Source organism: Lycium ferocissimum, chromosome 3 (genome assembly GCF_029784015.1).
Source record: "Lycium ferocissimum isolate CSIRO_LF1 chromosome 3, AGI_CSIRO_Lferr_CH_V1, whole genome shotgun sequence".
NCBI classification, from domain to species: domain Eukaryota; kingdom Viridiplantae; phylum Streptophyta; class Magnoliopsida; order Solanales; family Solanaceae; genus Lycium; species Lycium ferocissimum.
This window is the reverse complement of record NC_081344.1, coordinates 14,877,012-14,900,565: the sequence shown is the minus strand read 5'-3', so window position 1 is coordinate 14,900,565 and position 23,554 is coordinate 14,877,012. Positions and strand designations below refer to the sequence as shown.

General features: G+C 35.6%; 1 protein-coding gene across 1 annotated transcript; it reads right to left on the bottom strand.

The window, feature by feature from the left end:
• Positions 1-387: 387 nt before the first annotated feature.
• LOC132049829 (NADH dehydrogenase [ubiquinone] 1 alpha subcomplex subunit 1) lies at positions 388-9,008 on the bottom strand. Its single transcript, XM_059440778.1, has 3 exons — positions 8,812-9,008; positions 7,949-8,067; positions 388-623 (listed from the first exon to the last, which is right to left on the bottom strand). The coding sequence occupies exons 1-2, from the start codon at positions 8,917-8,919 to the stop codon at positions 7,969-7,971; spliced, it is 207 nt and encodes a 68-aa protein (XP_059296761.1). The 5' UTR covers positions 8,920-9,008; the 3' UTR covers positions 388-623; positions 7,949-7,968.
• Positions 9,009-23,554: the final 14,546 nt, after the last annotated feature.

Sequence of the window (23,554 nt, the reverse complement as noted above, 5' to 3'; positions counted from 1 at the left end):
TTCGGGGGCGTTTTAGTTACTTAAGCCAATAACATATCTTTAGCATGTATTAAATGTAACGAAATACCCATGTCTCCCTCAATCGTCCAAATTTCACCTTTTTATTGTTCACTTAAGAACATTTCTTTCATTAACGAAAATCCCCAATGGCCAGTGGTATACAGTTCAAAACTCGTGAATAACAACCCCGTCTCTATACCCTAATCCCCTTACCTAACCGGCTTGTTTCTGCATAAGATTTGACCAGTAACATGCACCTAACCCACACATCAAGTGTCGATGTTACCACAAGACCAAAGCCCTTGTCCGATTAGGAACATACCTAGGACGCATTCTACAATAATGCACAGGTACCAATTTCAGTGCTTTTGGTTGTACAAAAAGAAATTCCAGTCAATCCCTCTTTTCAAGTGGGTCAATGAATACTAGTGAAAATTCCACAAAAGTCCAAACATAAACCAATAACTGCACCAGACTCAACAAAGAAGCATTTCACAAGAGTCTCATTGTTATAAAGTTCATAGGCTATGGAAAACCAGCAACAGGACAAGAAAGACGATATTAAAGTACTTTGCACATGATCTCCAGCCTCATAGACCATTTTATTCCCAAACACAGTTTTCCTGCAATGCCACAAGACAATATAAGTACAAGTTTGATGCACGTGAATACAGTATAACAGAAAGTTGCCTTCTTAACCAATGCAATGTTCGTTCTCACCAAATATTTTGAAACTAAGTAGGAAAAGAGCCGCATCCAATTCTAACATGATAATGAAATCCACAAAGGTCCAAATATAAACCAGCATGACAATGAACTTGAAGATATAAATAGACAAAAGTTAAATTAACAAGGTCGCGTGCATCGACAGCGTATAAAATCTCTCTTTTCAGTGACTACCTTGCATTTCATGCCACCCAGAAACAAAACTAATAAATAAAGAAGAGTTTGACTTCGATAGTTTCTTTTGTTTCATGGATAAATTGTAGCTTCCTTAGTGGAGTGATTAAATAATTGGTGCAGTACATCATCGATTAAACATTAGAATTCAGTTTGTGAGACGACTATCACAGGGGTTCAGGCTTACATATTTTGGTTAATGGGGCAAGGCAGCCAGGACTTGAAAGTCAATACACACTGACTATCAGCTCATTGCCTTTACAAAGGGCTCATCGTCAGTTAAGTGGATTCAAAAGTTCGAAAATGAAGCAATGCCTATGGAAAATTTCAATACCAAATGAAGCTTGTAGTACTTGGAAGAAATTCTGAAATTGATGAAGCAGCTTGGAAACAGACAGGAAATGGGAAAGAAATAGAGCTTAATAAACCCATGGTCCAGAAAACCACGGGGAAGTACCTAACATGAACTAAACCACATAAACATCTTGTTCTTAAGTTTAGAATAAGGTACGCTACAGAATGGTTCAAAAATGGAACTACCCGGATCCCCTCCAGATTCTATGTTTTTTTTTTTTCTACAAAATGGGAAATTTGTCAATAGTTAGATTTTGCCTGAACTGCAAGATCTACAACCTTTATACCATCTTGAGAATACAACGTGATAGCTTGTCCTAAAGATAGTGAAAGAATTTATGATACAAGTGTCATTGCGCGAAATCATAGACAATGATAGGATTCCATAAGAAGTCATACTAATAGTTTGTTTGGTCAAGCTTTTGGGAAGTCAAAAATACTTATTTTTCCCAAAGAGTCCTTGTTTTAGTTTTAGAAAGTTGAGTGTTTGACCAAGCTTTTAGGAAAAAATAAGAGCTATTGAGTAGTAGCAGAAGTTGTTTTTGAGAAGCTAAGTAGCTTTTCCTAAAGGCACTTTTGGAAGTTGGAACCTTGCCAAGCACAAATTACTGCTCTAATATTGGCCAATGTGCTTTTCAATTGATTAGGCAAACACAAACTGTTACTTTCCAAAACTACATTTTCGAAAAGCACTTCTAACAAAAAGTACTCTTCAAACTACGCAGATTTTAGAAGCTCGGTCAAACAGGCTATAACTACAATGTTTTTTCAGAAAGACGGAATTTACCGGAACTGAACTTACAAGAGTTGATTAAGACACTTGTGTCAATAATTACATCTGACTATTCTTACTTTGGTTAAAACTCCTCGTTTATTAACTGACTGATCACCAACATATGAGATCCATTCTCCAAATTTTACTGATTCATTTTCAGAACGACTCACCACTGAACGTTTCTGATCGAAATTCTGTTGGGAAAAAACAAGCACTACAAGGTAGCAGCAGAAGAATACCCAAGTCTAAACTTCCCCAATCTATTTGAACTTAGAGAAGACAGACAATGTTTGGGCAGCAAGTATATCAACAAAAAATAAGTATGGTAAGGCAAAAATAAATCAAACAAACGAGACACCAAGATTTCCATGGAAAAAGGAGAGAAATCACCCCAAAACGGGACCTCAGTCCCACAAAGCTCCACCAAATAAATCAACAGGAGTTACAAAGTTTCTCTAAATAGGCCACAAATCAAATGCCAAACTAAGAGCAACAATGAAACAAGATTGCACCAAAACTACATAAGAAAAAGGAGAGAAATCACCCCATAGACGAGCTACTGTTCACGCCTCCAAAACTGAGCAACAGACCACAAAATTCGATCTCCACCGTTGAAATCCAATAAACGAAAATGTTGAGAACCCCCATCTCAAATTTGAGCACGATCCAACAATTAACGAGTCGGGAAACGCAGTTTGAAGCGGACTGTCTGAGCAGAAATTTTCTGAAGCAAAAGAACACAATTTCCTTTCTCAAAGCTTCAGAAACGGTTGCTCTCTTTTTTTTTCCTCTCTTGTCCTTTCTAAGCCCTAAAATAGGTCATATTTATATGCCTTGACATTAGTGGGCTATAAGGCAAAAGTGGGCTAGGTCCAAAAGGCACCTTTTAATACACATTGAAAAGGGAAACTACAAGCTTTGATACTACTTCGTTGGGGAAAACAAGCACCATAATGAAGAAAACAAACACTATAATGTGCACGACAAGGTAGCAGCGGAAGAATACCCAAGTCTAAACTTCCCCAATCTATTTGAACCAAAAGAAGACATACAAAATCAAGCACAAATGATGTTTGGGCAGCAAGTATATCAACCAAAAATAAATATGGCAAGGCAAAAAATCAAACACACCAGACACCAAGAATTATGTGAAAAAGCTCTTCAATGTGAAAAGTAAAAACCACGGGACTGGTGGCCCATGCAAGTGCCTTTCCCTTCCTATGTGGATTAAAAGGAGCCTTTTGGACCTAGCCCACTTTTTCCCTATAGTCCCACTAATGTCAAGGCATATAAATATGACCTATTTTAGGTTTGAAAAAGAATAAGAGAAAAATAAGAGGGCAGCTGTTTCTGAAGTTTTGAGAGAGGAAATTGTGTTCTTTTGATCTAGAAATTTTCTGCTCAGGCAGTCCGCTTCAAACTGCGTTTTTTCGACTTGTTAACCGTTGGATCGTGCTCATATCTGAACTGGTGGTTCTCAACAATTGGTTCATGGTTTTCAACCGGGGAGATCAGATTTTGTGGTATGTAGCTACAATTTTGGAGGCGTGAACAGTAGCTCATCTTTGGGGTGATTTCTCTCCTTTTCTCTTCTCTAGTTTTGATGCAATCTTGTTTCATTGTTGCACATTGTTGGCACTTGATTTCTCTCCTTTTTCTTCACTAGTTTTGGTGCAAACTTGTTTCATTGTTGCTCGTTGTTGGCACTTGATTTGTGGCCAATTTAAAGAACTTTTGTAACTTCCGTTAATCGATTCAATGGAGCTTAGTAGGCCGGAGGTCTCACAGTTTTTACACTTCCCATTGAGGAGGATTTCAACACTTCCCATTGAGGAGGTTTTCCGTGTAAATTTTGATGTCTCGTGTGTTTGATTTATGTTTCCCTTGCCATATGTATTTTTTGGTGAAACACTTACTGCCCAAACATCGTTTGTGCTTGAGTTTGTTTGTCTTCTCTCGGTTCAAATAGATTGGGGAAGTTTAGAATTTGGTATTCCTCCGCTGCTACCTTGTCATTCACATTGTAGTGCTTGTTTTTCCCCAACAAATTCCTGGGATCTACCCCAAAAAAAAAAAAAACCACCCCCACAAATAAATCTCCAAAAAAGGTACCACATGTCCACATCTCTAATTAGCAGTTGCATCTGATATACCCATATATAACCCCAAAACAAACTAGGGCATTGTAAGCGCCACATCCATTCCCTATCGTCAATATTACAACAACATACCGAGTGAAAGGCACAAAGTGGGTCTGGGGAGAGTAGAGTGTACCCAGACCCTATCCCTACCAACGAATATATGTTTACTTAACATAACTGGGATTATTACCGCCTCAAAAAACTAGCAATATATAGTCCCATCCAGACTATTCTTGCTAATGAATGTTAAGTCCATTATGGAGTTATATATCTCAGTTTTCAATGGCCAAGTCCTTCCACCATTACGATATAACTCCTCCAAGCTTCCATTTTTCGAATAAATTTTCTAAAACTAAGATCCATAGCATATTGCAGAGGTAAAGCAAGATTTTGGACTAGAAATAGGGAAAAAAAAAAAAAGTGAATTTTTAAACATTGGCTAATTTGGGAATTTTTTCAAAAGAGGTGCTTTTAAATTTCCTACATTAACTTATTGATTATAGTTGATACTACTTCATAACATGTTTTAGGTTTTTTTTAAATTGCTCGTCTTTTGGATCATTTGTCTATGGCTTCTTTAGCCTCCGTTTGAGAAGCAATAAACAATTACTCCCTCCGTCTCAACTTATGTGAAGGTATTTGACTGGGCACAAAGTTTAAGAATGAAAGACGACTTTTGAAAGTGACCTAGCATGTCCTAGCATTTATTTTGGTGGACAGTAGGGAAAGAAAGAAATCAGAGACGTTTTGAGGGCAAATAAAAACAAAGTGACCTACAGAAGTTTAAAATGAATTGTTTAGCTCTATACTACTTTTGGTGTAAACAGGAAGTTTTAGGTCAAACTGAAGATATTTTTGATATTTAAGATTACTTGTGAGGAAGAATGTAGATAGGAGATTCAAGCTGTAAGGTGTAACATTTTGAAAGGGGGACTATATTATTTAGATGTAGTATACCTGTGGATGAAGGGGAGCCTTGGCGTAACTGGTAAAGTTGCTGCCATGTGACCAGGAGGTCACGGGTTCGAGCCGTGGAAACAACCTCTTGCAGAAATGCAAGGTAAGACTGCGTACAATAGACCCTTGTGGCCCGGCCCTTCCCCAGACCCCGCGCATAGCGGGAGCTTAGTGCACCGGGCTACCTTTTTTTTTTTTTTTTTTAATACCTGTGGATATATTGTTAACTGTTACCATTCTAAAAAAAAAAAAAGACTTTGAAAGTGTGGTCGAAAATAAGTCTTAAATATTTGTGTGACTGTAAATCATCTCATTAAGGGTAAATTGGAAAGTTTGAAGTTAAATTATTACTAAATGTAGAAAGGTGTCATACTTTTGGGACTGACTAAAAATGAAAGAGTATCACATAAATTGGGACGGTGGGAGTAGTTACTTTACGAAATTCAAAATTATCTCTTTTGAAGAAGTGACTATTTTTTCAATTTTCAAGCCCAAAATCTTGTTCAACACCTTCAATATGATATGCATCTTTGTTGTTTTAGTGAAATTGGTTTGAAAATGAGAGCATGAGAGCTTGGACAAGCTTTATCACCGGTTCTAATGGAGAGGTTTTAACGAAGGAGCGTAAATTAGAAATTGCTATATATAGTTCCATTATGGCTCTAGCGTTCGTTAGCAAGGTCCGGATGGAGCTATATATTGCAGTTTTTAACTGGGAAAACCCCAGTTATGTTTGGTCCAGTTTTGACGTCCCATTTTCGTGATTTAATTAGTTTTCCATATCATTTGAGTTCCAAACTCTAGGAGATAACCTAGAATCTAAACTGTTTTTCAATGAACATCACTGAATATGCAAAGGACAGTATCACCCCCATAGTGCTAGTGAGAAATAGGCATCTCATCCATCCAAATCCACCACCCAGTAAATCTCCTTCGTCATTCATGAGAGGCCTGATCAAAACATTCATTGCTTTGGTTAAAGCAAATGGAGAGGGCATTTACCATCGAGATTCTTTAAACCAGCTTTGGGGCATCCATTAATCATAACAAAGTAGAAAGACAAAGTACTGGTACAAAAACCCATCATTGCTGAACACCAAATAATAGACTTGAGCAGAAAATCTCTTTACAGTTGATATATCTAATGGAGTACGGGTGAATCAGAAATCACATGGGAATGAAAGATCTCTCATGATTAACCTACGCAATATTTCTCCTCATACCATGGACACTATTGCTTCTCAAACTGTGGCTAAAGAAGCACCAATCTTTAAGTTGGTAACTGTTAAACCAAATAAAAATAAAGTGAAGCTTCTTTTAGTACTACATTACTGAGCCCAAAATTGAATGACTAGATGCAAGCTATACTTGCTCGGATGCCAGCCACACTAACCTTGAAAAACTGCTCTTATACTCCATTAATTTTGAATGTCACCGCCAATTCCAACTAAATATAATTTCCTAAAAGTTTTTTAGTTGATAATAGCAACAGTGAGAATAGTTCTTCATTCGAGTAATGACCTCATCTAACTGAGAATCTCTAGTGAGATAAAAAGCAAAGCTTTCACTCACTTTATAGACAATTCTAATTGCCATTTTCCACCGTACGGGTGATTAATTTATTTTCGAAATTATATGGTTTCCACCTGCCAGTAAAGTATAACTTAATTTTCCAATCTTGTCTATCGGGAACAGCCTCTCTACCTCCCAAGGTAGGGGTAAGGTCTGCGTACACACTACCCTCCCCGACCCCACTTATGGGATTACACTGGGTATGTTGTTTTTTTAAACTGGTACTGTTGCTGGGTATGTTGTTGTTGTAAAATCTCTTATAGTAATGAATACATAAGTTAGCCAGACCATCCGCAATGAGAATGCATCAGAATGTGAAAGCATGTCTCAACCATTGTTTATGTATTTATTTATAGATAAAACGTTGGCTTATTTTACCATGATTTCTAACCCTGGTGATCATGGGTACCGCTCTTACGAAAGTTCCTTATTTACGTTATGATTAATAAGTCATCAAATTATTAGCAATCAGTTGCTTGATACCCCAAGACACTTTTAAGACTTCCACGACTGTCAACCACTTTACCATTGATACAAACTGGCCCTTAGCAACAGCTGGATCAAAAGAGCTCATTTAGCCAAAGATAAAGCACAATTTAAGGAAAGATTTGGACGGTTGGAGGAAAGATAGGTCTATCTAAAAGCATACAAGGGTGTAACCTAGTGATCAACGAACTGAGACGACAAGCACAAGAGATCAAGGTTCAAATCCTACCCAAGGCAAAAACCGCTAGGTGATTGGTTATTTTCCCATCTCTTTATGCCTTGGAGGCAGAGTTCAGTGACTCTCCAAAAATGTTGTCGGACCCGTGTCAGGTCCTCCTAAAAAGCACTAATTTTGAAGGATCCGACACACAACCGTCGTCATTTTTGAAAATTCCGAGCAACATAGACTAGCACATATGATGGGCTAGCAGATAACGGGTGGAACAATAGAGATGCACCTCGAGCTAATAGGGACAACACGTTATAAAAGGTCTATTTAAGAAAATGACACGGGTTAGAATGAAAAAGAATAATTAAAGGTCATCTTTCAACTCTTAGATTGGCGTATCTATCTTATTAATCACTTATGATGTACTCATAAGAAAGCTCAATCACAAAATTCCATCATCAAAGATCACCCTTTGTCAAAATCTAATCCAAACTAAACAAATTAGACAACCAATTAACAGAACAGAAAAGTAACCCTAATTTATCTATCATCAAAATAAAACAATAAGCTGAAAAAGACAGCTAACTAAAGTACCATATAATGACGAACATCGCCTAAGATGAAGAAGATGAAGGAGAAGCAAGCATCTCCATCATTTTCTTGTCTCGCCTTTCCATTGCCACGTCCCACATGTCATTTCCAATATGCTTCGGCTGCAAAACATTAACCCCAAAAAATGAAAAATACGAATTGGGTCCAGGAGCGGCTCAAGCGCATTAGTGGCCTAAAGCCAAAATTGAAGGGAGGCCACCTTAAACTTAAAAAAAAATGTAAAGTCTATTTTTCTAGCTCTTTGAGATGCAAAATTGTTAATAACTTTTTTATAATTGATTTCTTCAAATAATTCTTTTTCAATTGATAACATAGTCAAAATCCATTTAATCTTTCTTGAGACATAGGACTCCAGATGTATCAAACTTGTACTAATTCTTTCCTTTTATATGAAAATTTTACATTTCCTGCAACTAGTACTCAATATTACTTACTCCCTCCGTCCTCTGTCCCAGTCTATGTGATACACTTTCCTCTTTATTCTGTCTCAAAAGAATAATACATTTCTATATCTAAAAATAATTTAACTTAAAACTCTCTCTTTTACAACTTAATGAAATAATTTACAGCAACACAAGTATCAATGTCTTGTTTTTAGACTCAAAAGTCTTTCTTTCTGAAACTTGATGCCTAGTCAAATTATATGGGACGGAGGGTGTACCTATTATAGCTAAAACAAATGAGGCCCCTGAAATTTGGGGGACTAAGGCACTTGCCTGATTGTAGAATTGATAGAGAGGGAAAAAAGAACAAATCTTGGATCAAAAATAGACATAGAGCGTAATTTTCCCAAGAAAAGGGTCAAATGTTGGATCTGTGTTATTATTATTATTATTGTTACTTACACGGCCATGAGCAGCTTTGTGGATGAAATACTGAGCGTTACCCATAACGCAAAGGAAACCAGCTATGATTCCTAGTGGAAGTACTGCTTCTAACCACCGTACATTCATTTTCCTTTCGTTTCTTCTCTCTTGTTTCTTGCTCTCGATGGATTTGTTCTACTCACCGTCCAGAAGATGGATGGATCCCTTTTTCTTCTCTATGAGCTCTGACGGGTTAGATTGGGTGCAGGCCCATTTTGTATCTACTTGATAGGCCTGGCCTGCTTTTTGGCCTTTATAAGCGTAATTTATTTTGAAAAGTATTTTTTAAAAAAAATAATTTTAACTTTTTAATTTAATTTATTTTGAAAAAAAAATTTAAATTATCGAAAAGCAATCTCTATTTGGCAAATTAATTTAAAAATATTTTTGAACAACAATTAATTTTTGGCCAAATTTTTAACAAGAATTTCTTAATATATTTTTCTCAAAAGTTATAGTTATTTTTTTAACAAGTTATGCGGGTTTTTGAGCAAACTTTTTAAGCGAACTTATCAAAAGACTTATTTTCTCGCAAAACTAAAAGTATGCCCATGGGCAATATGCCCCGTAAACACCTCACTTTTATAAAATAAGCATTTATTGAAAAAAAATTAATACTTTTAGTTAAAAAAATAAAAAGTTTGCCCATAAACAGCATATTAATTATGCGGAGAATAATATCTCCAATAGCCAATTTTCACCTTATCATATAAGGCATAAGCTATATTCAGTGTTTTCAAATTATTTAATTAATAGTCACTATTGACAAACTTCAGGCAAAAGCTTGCTTGATGCTCCTCTTCTTCTTCTCCATCTCCTTTTCTCTCTCCTTTCTCTCTCTCTACAAGAAGAAAGAAGCAAACCCCGACGCCAGAAAAATTATATACTACAAGAGGTACTGAAATGGAGCAATTTCTACAAAGCCTATGATGTGGAGTCGGCATTGTGCAATTCAGAGCATCTTGTGTTATCACACACGATTTAGGGATCTTATTATTAAAACATTTTATGTAGTGACAACGATGTGTTGTGATTCATTATATCATATAAGTTTGAAACCGAGATAGTTCGAAAAGACTAAAATAATTCCCAGGATCCAGCGTTACAAGTTATGAGCTTTTACAAATAATCTAGTACAAATTTCTCAACAAAACATATTGTCTGAACAATGAGAACAACAAAGAAATAAAAAGGTAGACTCCAAGGTGTTGCGGACGGGATCAAGCAACTAACCGTGATAGTTACAACTAGCTGATCAACAATCTTTTCGTAGCTCGATTGGTACAAGGTCTTGAATCAGCACAAAAAATGCAAAAAGTGTAGTATGAGTACTCCAATAGATATCCAATAAGTATCATTAACCGCCTCCAACAAGGTAGCGACAAAGGTTAGCCATGAAATACTTTCTTAAGTCACATGTGTAGTCAATAATCTATACATAGTAAAGCACAAAATATCGTGCAAAGAATATACGAGGATATAACATGTCAATCCATGCAACAAGTACATCATATTAGGATATGCAACAGATATGACAAATTAAGATATGCAACAAACACAAGTTATAAATCATGGGATATGATAAAGACTCGGGATTTACTCAACTCTAGTGCTCCCGCAGCAATAATAATGCTAGTATATAGCTTAAGAGACCTGAGTTATTGTTACACCTCGGAATTTTGGAATGTTGTGCTGTGAATAGACTAACGCAAGTTAAGGTGTATATGATGCCCTACAAGTAAGAAGGGATACTTAATGATTCTAATTAAGATTCCAAAGACATTTAAGGCGAGAGAAGAAAGCTCTTTAGAGAAAGTTAAGGTAGAAAGTGACTTACCCCGTGTACAAATGTACCAGCAGGTATTCCTGGTAATTTACGGGGTTATAAGTTGAACGGATAGAATCAACGCAATTTGAACTGATTCAGAAAATTCTGCAGACACCGGTCAGTGTCGACGGGCCGTCGACATGTCGATGGACCATCACTGTGTACCTTCAACATGTTTCTGCAAACTGAAATCTGCAGGCGCAAATCGACGGGACAAGTCGATGGAGCGACAACACGTCTACGGGACCGTCGACCCGACCGTCAAACCTCCCCTCTGGAATTTTTTGGTTCCAGCTATAAATAAACGACCCTTGTTCATAATTTTCATATTTCACTTTCTCTTCAACTCTTGAAACCTCTAGAATCACTATTAAAAAAACTATAATTAGCTACGAACTTCATTGCTAATCCATCGCTATATTTCTCGTAGCTAACAGATATTTGTCGCTAATCTGTCGTTAAACAAGATTAGCGACGAATTTTGCTATTTAGCTACGGAATTCTTCCGTTGCTAAATTCTATTTTTTTAGTAGTGAATATTCCCCATATCATATTAACACATATCCAAGAGAAATCAAGGATTAAACACCAATAATCAAGGGAAATCAAGTGTATGAGTGCTCATTAGGGTTAATGGAAGCTAGAAATTCCTTTGGAATTGAAGTTGAGCTTTTCTCCAAGTGGAGTATTTTTATCTAAAGACCATTCCTATGTGATCAAAGGTGAGTTTCACATTTAATCCATGTTAATAAGAATATTGAGTAGTTGAAAGACTTGGATTATATGAAGTTCAAATATGAAAATAGTGGTATTCTTGAACATTAACTTGACTTGAATCATAGTTCTTGACATGTTATGAGTACAATCTTGTGGTGAATAATACAAATGATGTTAAAGGAGTATTATATGAGAATATATATATGGTGTTATGTCATAGTTTTGGTTATGGATGACATTGGAAGGGCATTGTAAGGATTGAATAATGTTTAACTTGAAGAAGTTTATTGATTATGGTGTCTTGGGTGTTGTTAATGATGTTTGGGAGTCATTTATTACATGGAGAAAGTTGTAGAAACAAAGGAAATGTTGCCCAAATTTTCATTAGCTCTTAGTCGCTTTAGTTCTAACTTAGGCATTTTTTCAATGGCTTAACCATGGTACGACTTCTCTTGAATGTAGAATCGCGAGCTTGGAAGGAAACCATTTAGTCGATAGAGTTAAAGAGACATAAAGGTATGTAAGGCCAGCCCCTTCTTTTCTAAGGCATGATTCCTATAACAAGATTTCCTCTATCTTTCCATGACTTCCTTACATTTCAAAAAAATTACAAGTCCATGATTACTAAGAGCTTCTCATGAGATAGAGCTAAGAGATGTGTTATGAATATGATAATGATAATGATGAATCTATTTCCAGAGATTTTAAAGCTCATGATATGATGCTATTATGTTGTTCATGATTTTTACATGATTCTTTGATGTTATTCATTGTTGGTAGTCTCTCCTTATAATGCTAGTTCCTTCAAGGTGAGACATGACGATTATGATTATTCCATAACATAATCAGAGGTTACCGACCTTACGTCACTCCGATAGAGTTACCGCTTTTACTTGAGCTCTTATGCAGCTTCAGGTTAAGTATATGATGATGATTACACCGTGCCTAGATGGCTGGACAAGATCTCTAAGACGGGTGGCTTATGGTAACACCGTGTCTATATGACACGGGCATCACCACTAGTGGGCAGTGCGAGATGATTACCCCGGATGCGGGCTAACGATGTTATTGATTCAGACAGTTTATGTATATATGTGTGATATGCTTTAAAGGTAAAAGTAAGCATGCGTGATTCCGCCTCGAGGCAAGTAGTTACGATTATCCTTTCTTCTTACGCTTTCTATACTTCCTTATTATGTTATCATATATGTCTTACATACTCAGTACATTGTTCGTACTGACATCCTTTCTTTTATGGACGCTGTGTTCATGCCCACAGGTAGACAGGGAGACGGCCCGAACACCTAGGAGCCTTACCAATAGCTATACAGGAGCACTCCACTACTCCGGAGTCACCGCTCATTGGTATATTCTTTTGTGTACACATTTGGGGCATGGCGGGGTCCTGCCCCGTCCTTATGATCTCAGTATTCTAGTAGAGGCTCGTAGATACATATGTGTGGGTAGTAGGTGCTATGTGATCTTATTAGTGTATATTCTGTATATCATTTTTGTAGCCTTGTGGGCCTATGCGTATTTATATGTATAATTTGGGAGATGTTGGTGATCATTTCATAGTAAGTTTACTTTGAGAGATTAGTTTGTTTGGGATGAGTATGAAGGCTAGAATGATATGCGGTGCTCGGTAGTAAGCTCCGGGTACCCGTCATGGCCCCCTAGTCGGATCGTGACAGTTATGCAGTAACTCATGGGGGACAAATTCATATCCACACGCTTCACGATCAACTCGTGTGTTATATTATAACTCACCCGAACAACTCATATCTCATAATCACATCTCTGTGTGAAATGAGGTATGTAATTATAAAGCTTACAAGCAATGCAGGACTAACAACTAAACATGTAAACAAACATATTTTAAACTCATAGTGTTAAACTAGCATGAAATATGATGCCTATAATATTATCCTAACATGATGAAATGCTCAAAATAGTCATGAAATAGGAAAGCACATAAGGCATGTCTCACAACAACCTATACTCTGTATAGCAAATACAAATCTAGTATTTACATATATGTTCTCATCACCTCACATATACGGTACTCCCATATATATAATATATGATAAACAATATTAATTTGAGAAAATTCCCTCATTGAGTCAAAGTCTTAACTTACTTCCATTCAAAGTTGTCTTATTCTTCACGAGTCGCCTTTACTCATCCAAAGCTAACTACACAAGTTTGATCTATTAAAAAAATACTCTACAAGGTTAGATGAATTTATTGACACCATTTCGATGTTTTGGATTGGGTTGCGGTCAAAGTCAACCCTAAGAAATCAACTTTGATTCTTATGGTCAAACCCCAAAATAAATTATTATATTTCTAGATTACTCATAACCTTACAAGTCAAAAATTTATCACTAGATTTTTAATCCGAGCTCAAAGCAACATTCAAACCCCAAATTTCACTCTTTTAAACCTATGATAAAATCACCCAATTTCTACCTTCTTATTCACAATTTAGGTGATAAATCTAGCGTAGATTCATAATAATTACTAGAAATTGATGTAGAATCATTACCCTTGATGTTGTATGATGATTTCAAGTCGACTCTCCTTCCAATGTGTAGTTTAGGTTGTCCAAAATTGTGTTAGAATGTTGAAAATCCCTTAAACAACCACTTTTATACCCCAATTATTGTCGCAATCGACATAGTCAACGTCGTAATTGCGGTTGACCCTCAAAATGGATAGAATCACAAATGTGATATTCACTTCGCAAATGTGTGGCTAGCCTCGATCATTTTCGCAAATTTGGCTGCACCAGGAAAATAAAATTTACCACATGCTAAAATATAATTTCTTGCCCGAAACTCACTCGAGCCCTTCAAGTCCCAACCGAACTATCCCGACGAGTCCTAAAACACTATATGGACCTACATAAAGTCTCAAATCAAGAAATGAGATTCAAATACTCAAAAAAAAGGATTGGTATGTAACAATAATACATTGGGACTCCCCCGAAACCTGATACTCTTTGTTCAGTGAACACCTAAACTACCTTTAGTCCTAATTACTCTCATATACTTCGCTATTTGGTAGCTTTTTGCACTCACTACTAATAGATGTCTTTTTATCCATGTGACATTTTAAATAATAAAATATACTTTTTTACATTTTAAAATTCATTATTTTCTTGGCCATATTTTCTGGTCAAATTTATGAAAGCTATGTTTCGAACTCCATTGTTTATGCTAGTTTTTTTGTTTGACTACACAAGATGGAGTTTCACCCAAGTTATTTTTTACATATTTGACCCAGAAAAAGAATAAATACACATTGGATAAATTGTCATTGCATATGAAGATGAAATAAAAAAATATACATCGTTGAATCTATCATTTTTAAATATATTTGTGCAAAAATAAAGATATGTAAGATTTTATTTTGTTTACAGAGTTCACTAGTGTATACATGATAAAATATAGCTTGACACATGGCATAACGAGAAAAGAACACGTGTCAGTTGAAGGTGAAATGCTACTTAGTCGTTTAAATTAATTGGAATGAAGGACCCCGAATAAACCCGGAGCAAACCAACCTAGGCAGTTGTCTCGGGTCATGAATGAAGGTTGAACGTTGTGTGACCGGTCCGGGTTTGAAGCAGACGTTACGATTTAGAATTAAAACAACATTTATTATCTATTATTACTCATTATTAGAATTTAATCATGGCCTAAGTGTTGATGTATTTGTACTATAAAAGGAGCCTAAAGGCCACCAAGAAGCATCATCGAATAACAACTACTTATACACATTCATACTATTCAATCTTTAGCAATTAATCTTACCTTATCATTCTTTTGTACGGGGTTAACATTAAATCTGCAAGGCCAAAGCACATAACTGTTCCATTGGAGGAAAACCTATCAAAGGATTCTCTTCAAGGATCAACAAAGCCCGGGCTTATTTAATTCATTATCGCTTTATAATTCCTTACTAATCTATTCATTCGATTTCTCTAGTCATTATTAGCCTTATTATTCATGGTTTATAACAAATCAAATAACATATCCTTTAGACCACAAATAAATTTAATTGTACTCTTTTTTAGAGTAAACATTTTGGCGCCCATCGTGGGGCTAAGGATAATAGTGATATTGTTTTGTTGCTCTAATTACTTTACTCATCACTTGTTAATCTCTGTCACCAGGTAGTTTTTAACAATGACGAACACTGGAAAACAAGTTGATGGAGTATTGAACACTACTAATGCACAAGAATGAGATCCAGCAACAGGAGAAGCCAAGGTGGGGAATCATCAAGCTCAGATTTCTCCTCATGGATCCAAGCATACGAGAAACAATTTAACTCCTAATCATGAGCACGAAGGAGAAGTAGCGGCTGCAAATCCAGGGTTAGAAAAGATCTTGGACCTACTGGAAAAGCAACAAAAGACAATTGTTGATTTGCAAGTACGAAGAAATAATGTTGGAACAAACTCACCCAATATGAATGCTGAGCAAGGAGAAAGAAGCAGTAAAACACAAGATGACAAAGACATTATGCAATACTTGGAGGTCCTTTCCAATCGACTAGAAAAGAATGAAAAAGAATTTAAGCGTTTAATTCCCGAATTAAAATTCCAGAAGCCCCTCTAGTATTGAAGGGACCGGATGCGAAGAGATATGTGCAGTTGCCGTACCCACCAAGTACAGTGCCTAAATTAATCCCGAAGAGGTTCAAAATACCGGATCTACCCAAATATGATGGGACCACAGATCCACAAGAACATGTGATCGCCTACACATGTGACGTTGAAGGGAATGATATGCAGTAAGACGAGGTTAAATATGTTCTTCTCAAGAAGTTTGGTAAATCATTGTCCAAAAGGGTAATGACTTGGTATTCACGGCTTTCGAAGCACTCGATTCACTCCATCAAAATGCTTATAGAAGCTTTTATCAAAGCATATGCCGGGGCAAAGAAGGTGTCAGCAAGAAAGGTAGATATCTTCAAGATTACCCAGGGCGATACTGAATTTCTTCGTAAGTTTGTTATAAGGTTTCAAAAGGAACGGATGCTACTGCCAGCTGTCCCGGATGAATAGGCAGCAGAGGCATTTACCAAGGGATTAAATCCTAGAAGCTCGAACGCCTGGTTGAAATCAAAAGAAAGCCTATTGGAATTCCCCGCTACAACATAGGCGGATGTTCATCATAGGTATGAATTAAAAATTCGTGTGAAAGATGATTAGTTCGGATTGCCGGCTGGATCAACTGGCCGGAGTCGGAACTATGACAGACCAAGAATGAATGCTGATCACGATTTCAAATTTAGGAAAGAAAGGTATCAACCGTATGGCTAACAAGAGAGATCCCGTTCAAGACTAGAACGAAACCGAAATAATCAATATGAGAGGCCAAATTCTGACAAAAAGACCGATTCAAACCAAAATAGACGGAGATTGCAGTCCAAATCTACAACAGTGGATTCAGTTACAAATAATATTAAAAATTCAAGGTTGTTGAAATATAATTTCAATGTTGATTTAGTGGAGTTAGTCACAGCTATAAGTAAGATTAATCGTGCGAAGCGGCCACGACCAATGAGGTCAGATCCAAGTCAGAAGGGATATGAGCTTATTTTGTAATTAACATGGAACCCATGGTCACTGGACCACTGACTACAGGCACCTCAGGGACGAAGTTGCATGGTTGTTAAAAAATGGTCACTTAAGAGAATTCTTAAGTGATAGGGCCAAAGATAACTATGGAAAGAATATGGATTTGGTCAAGCAGGAGCTTTAGACAGAACCATGTCATGTTATCAACACGATAATTGATGAGCCCGAGAAAGCCAAGGAAATTCCTCCGGGTAGAAATGATAAGGTGACAGGAGTTCGTGGAACTCTTGATTGTAAATGAAAGAAAGTTGTGTCGGTTGGCAACAAAAGTGAAATCTCATCCCAACCCAATGATTTGGTGATTTCTACTTCGGTTAATACATGCGTAGTTTTTAGAGTTGCAGTTATTCTGAGAAGTGATTATTCAATGGGGGAGTCATAGTATAGCTAGCAATAATGGGTGAAATAGAACTACTCAGAGAAATTGAGAAAAGAGTTGTAGAATTGCTAGTTGTCACCGGGAGCGGAGAAAGGAATACAAAGTTTCAAATGATAAATGGAGTTATAGATTTCAAGCTTATCTTTGGGAGACCTTAGACTCAAGATACAAACGTCGTGATCGCAGCTCCACTCAGAAGGTTAGAATTTCAAACGCAAGTGGGAGTAGAGGTCGTCCCGGTGAAAATTTCGACGAATGGAATATACGTAGTAGCATAGACAAGGAGGATTTGCAAAAAGAAAAAAAAAACTTACAATGAATATAGAAGAATAAGCAGAAGAATGAGCAAATGAGTATTTAACCAGATAAGATTACAAGGAAGAAATTCGTACCAAATGATTGAAAGTCAAAATCATCCGAGATAAGTTTTAAATTCTTTGAATGTTTTTTCTAAGAAAATTTCAACACTTATTGCAGCATCAAAAGGAAAAACGGATCCCAGCAAGAAATGAGTTCAGAAGCAAGGGAAGATAACAAAATTACCGGGAGAACTTAGAAAACACGTGTTGCACTCTTTTTCCATTCGGCCGGTTTTTATCCTTGAAAACAAGGAAAGGGTTTTTTCGGCAAGGTTTTTAATGAGGCATCAAAAAACGTGTTACCTCGAATAAAATGGATTGATCAAGCAACGGAGGCAGCTGGAAATCAAGAATGATTTTCGAGAAGAGGAATCAAGGTGAGATACTGGGGACTGACAAAGGAAATATCATAAGAAGTCAAAGCCTTTAAATCAAAAGATTGATACAATTTTCTTAGGTAACTGTTAGCCAATCTATAAGTTGGCCAATCAAAAAACAGTATAAGTTTGATGGATTTATTTCCTAAAAGTTTGGTGTTGCAATAAAAGATAAATGTATCAGTCAAATATACTTTTTATCTCCAAAAAAAATGTGATTAAGAGTTATGCATACTTGAATTATACACAAATTATAAGTTTGCACTTAAGCAAATAATGCCCAAATGAATTAGAGACATCTAATTCATCAGCATAATTATAAGACCTTATTTATGAAAAACTAAGTCGGAAGTATCATTGCCGCCCGACAAATCAAATTTAGGGGTATATAAACTCGAGAAAGTCAAATTTAGGGGTATACAAACCCAAGAAAATCAAATTCAGAGGTGTTTAAATCCAAGACAATCAAATTTGGAGGTGTTTAAACCCAAGAAAATTAAGTGCAGTGACATTTAAACCTGAGGTGGTGTTGACACCTAATTTTTAACCTCCCACAATTTATTTTGATTATCCAGAGTCCTTGGATATTAAACAGAGTGAAATATGTATTTTTTTAGAAGTCAAAATGATTTTATAAAATTATTTAGATAATTTTTTACCATTCTTATTTGGTAAAACAATTTCTATAATATTATAAATCATTTAGAAATTAATTTACATATTTTTTGCAACAATTATGATATATTTGCTAAATTTAACCAAGGGAATAATTTAAAAATTATCAGAAATTAATTAGCAAGTATTTTACTCTGTTGATTCAAAGAATTTGATTAATTAAATGAATTAATCATTTTACCCCTCAATTCTTAGTTTTTCACATTCAATTTATTAGAATTTATCATAATTAATTGAGTGTTTAATTCCATAAAATTGTTTATTATGTAGTTAATAGTAGCTACAATTGAAATGATCAATTATTGTTTAATTTTGTCTCTAATTGAAAAGCCAATTCGATGGTTCTAGTCAATTGAGGTCATTATTCCAAAACTCTCCCTTGATTGTTTGATTAAGATAAATATGGCCATAATTAGAACGACCAATTTCATGGTTTAAGTCTAGTTAAGGCTATTGGTATAAAACTAGTCTTTAATTGTTTAATTATGCTGGTTATGGCTGTAATTGAAATAACCTACTTCATGGTTTAGAGTCAATTAAGGCCATATTTGCAATTTGAATCCATTTTGCATAACTAACCGTTTTGTTAATTGTTTAAGTGGTTATTAAATTTATGTTTTTACCGTAATTAAGGGGGTTTAATTAATGGGTTTACTTAATTATGGTCATTTACTGAACTTATGTTGACGTATATACGCAGGTATACACAAATATACATGTATATCATGTATATAAGTATATACCTATACACATGCCCCTTATTTCCTTTTTAAAACCGGACCAGGCCCAGTCCAAATAAGACCGACCCGGCCCAGTTACTAATTAAAGAGGGGGGTAATACCCCTGCTCTTCTCATTATTCATACCAAATGACCTAACCCTAGCCGCCTCAACCTTCCCCTCTCTCTCTCCTCGTTATCATTGCCTTTATGGAAAATTTTCAGTTAAACCATTCTTTTTTCATGTCTGTGTGACCGTATGAGGCAAAGCATTAATTGCTTCCTCCGTTTCTCACCAAACACAACCCAAACACCATACAATTCTTCCCTTTTCTCTATTTCTTTTACTTTTATGAGTATTAAACGGTCAAAACTCTGTAAAATCTTAATGGGTTTTGTTTGCACTTGTTTGAAGTCGTGAATTTTGATTGGTTCTTGAAAAACCTTATGGATCGATCACTTTTGGGTTAGATCTTTGTTTCACTCAATCTCAGCCCTTGATTGTTGTGTGAGGAACGAATTCTCAAAAATTAGAATTGTCCCACATCGAAATCAAAATTAGGGTTTGGGGGTTCTATAAATAGAGCCTCAATTCTCATTGTTTAAGAGACCTACACACTGAATATTAATATATATTCACACATACTCGAAATATCTAAGTTTCTGAGCAACTTGCTTCGAAACTTTAAGAGTTTGAGTTAGTTTAAAATTTTAAAGCTTTTTGTTTGTTATTTGTGTGGTTTTTTTTATTCGAGTTGGGGTTTGAGGAGCGCAAAGGATCTCGAAGTTCAAGTCTCGATTCAAAGGCTACACACAAGAAAGGTAATTCCCTTTTATTTTCTTAGCATCTTTTCTGGTTTTAAGTTATCTATGTTGATTATGTGTTAGTTTAGCTTAGTTGGTCCCAGTTAAGTATGTTTTATATGTTATTTTAGCTTAGTTTGTTTTAGTTAAGCATGCTTTATATGTGGTTTAGTTAGTTTTAGTTGATTAGTATAGTAGTAATGGCATGATTTAGGCACTGTTAACCTAAAATCCTGTTGCACGTATTTAGCCTAGTCTTTGTTCCTTTTATCATCTGAGCATGTGATACAGTCCTATTTGTAGTACTGTTAGTTCATTATTATGTTATATATAGTCCTATGGTGTGATAAAAATGTAAAAAGGACAAATAAAAAGGGTTTAAGTGCATTAATGTTAAGTGCTTAGCCTGTTATGGATCATGTTGTTTGTTCTATTAAATTGGATCATGTCTAAGATGTTAAACTATTGTTCCATGTCCTGTTTTTGGTTAATGTCTAATAAGAACTAATGCTATATCTATATGTTTCAATTAAATAATCGAAGATCATGTTTAGCTTTGCTATTATCTAAATGTAAGTTTGTATGATCCATTGCTATGCTTTCTGTGATAAGTGTTGAACTTGACTTTGGATTTAGAAGCCTGCCAAGCATATTGATGTAGTTAAGCTCCTTATATTATGTTAGGATTTGCCATACTCTGATCTGAATGCATATACGAGCATGTTCATGAATTCCTTTGGAGTGACAGCATGACTAGTATGTTTAATCCCTCTCTGATGTAAATTGACATGTAGACTTATATTGGTATTTGAGGCATGTCTATATTTGCTTAAAGTTAAGTCAGAGTCACTTGTGACCTATATTTTTGATATATTAGCTTGTCTTCCACGATGTGTTGTTTGAGTCACATGTTTACAAGTTCTCCAGAAATATGTTATGGATAGTAGTATATAACCTCTATGTTCATTGGACCTAAAACTGTGTCCGTTGAGACCAAAATGACATTTTTTTTTATTTAAAAGATGAACCAGACATTTGCATGTCCCCTTTTATGACCCAGCGTTCAAACTATGAGGTCTATGCTTTTAGCCTGTGACATACTACTTGACTTAATAAGTGACCAAGACCTTTGTATGCTCCTTTGATAACTCTGTTTCAAACCCTGAGGATTGTGCCATTTGGTTTGTTGTTGTTTTAATGTCACAAGTCTCAGAAATTGTATTTTAAAAGGGTTTAAATGATTTTGAATCTTGTCTCAGTATCTGTGAACTTGTACTAATGATCTGTGAACTTATAATAGTGTTTAAAGTCCCATATTGATAAAAACATGCTAAATGTGTGATGTATGGCCATTTTTGCCAAGCTTGGATATATTAAATCCAACACCTCGTTCATGCCTACTTAACAATACATGACTTTCAGGTAGTATGGACTAAGGTGAGTGTATATCCCTTCTAAGTCGTATAATGTTTGTCCTAAAGAAGACTTTATGTGAATAATGGGATTGTCAGTGTCTTGTTAGTATCTCGAAAGAAATAACAAATGCATGTTCATATGATTACCGTCCTTGAATCATGCATATATTTGATTTACCCATGTCTATCTAGAAGTGGATACGGTTTCTTTTCATCTCGTCTTTTTGTGTATTAAGTCAATGTACATGACTACAAGTTCTTTTAGAACAAATGCAGATATGTATGATTATGGGTATGTCGGGGCCTAACTGCGTATATTTGATTTGTCGAGATGTCCATGATGTCGGATATTTTGTGGAGAGTATGTATTTTAGATGATTTCAATTGGCTTAAAGTATTTATTTTCATCTTAGCTTGGTATATGGTTTTCAAGTGTTAAAAGACTAAGTTAATGGGAGGTTTTCACTTAGGGTATGGTTGAATATGAGTGTGACTTACCTAGGACCCAAGGAGAAGGGAAGAGGACTTTGAGTATCTAGCTAACTCACTCTAAATCTTTTATCCTAGGTTGGTGGGGTTCCCTCATAGGAATCCATGTCCTATGGGACCCTCCAAGTGATTAAAAAGAACTAGAAATCTGTGTATATCATGTATACTGTGGGTATTTGTCTTGTATATTATCCCTTCCTTGATTTTACTTAACTGTATCTAAGTGAAACTTCAAACATCTAAGGTCTTAGCATATTTCTTTGATTGTTTGCTTTTGTATGATTGGTTCTTGGTGGTATACAAAGGGGATATACTCAGATATACAGAGTATATTCAACTCTATATACACCCAGTGTATATAGGTTGGTATGCTGAGTATATATGAAGTGTATCACTCTAATTAGTATAGGCTGCTGTTGGGTTTTGTTGACTTATAGGCTTGTTTCATTCTTCATACCTATTGGGCCTCTGCTATGTGTTAAATCTAATACATACTCAGTGCAGTCCGTTCATTTCCGCTGTAATAACTTATTTGGGCCTCGAATTCTTTTTGCATTATCAAGCTAAGGCTTGTTCATTTTATATCATTTGTTTTATGTGTTTGCTTGATTTGCATATTTTATCTCGTTTAATTATGAAATTATATGATGTTTAAGTACTTAGATTAGTTACTAATCCTTATCCTTTTCCATGCTTATGTGATTCCTACTCGGGCCATTTTGGTCATATTCCTGCATAAACTTGTTGGGCCAGAGGCCCAACTATCTTATTTCATCGAGTCCGCGTGATAAAAAGTAAGGGAAGCTAATATATTGAAGGCTCAACCATGGGTGAAAATGGTGAAGGCCCAACTATGGGTGAAAATAGTAACGGGTGGGCTTAGGTAGGCCCACCAACCTAACTCCCTTCTTATTTGATTCTTTATGTATTTTTAGAACACTTGATGATTATTGGAACCTTGTGGATGTAGAACTTAGGAAATATTTAGTATTCTAGGAGGTTGCCAAATCGTTTTAAAACTCGGACAGTAACTACTTTGAAATTAGAACTTAAGCCCGATTTTTGAGTTTTAGAATGGGTTAAGACTACGGCTAGGTATATGAATAAAAATGAGATTTTGATTAATTTTGAAATTGGATAAGGCAAAACAACTTTTCAAAATGATTAGTAACAGTCTTTGGACCTTGGACCCTTGTTAAAGGAAAAACAATAAGCTGCTCAATATTGCTATTAAAATTGAACTGAATTTGGACAAGTTAACTTCAGAAATTTGCATCTTTTTTTAATACCCAAAGAACAATTTTTGGA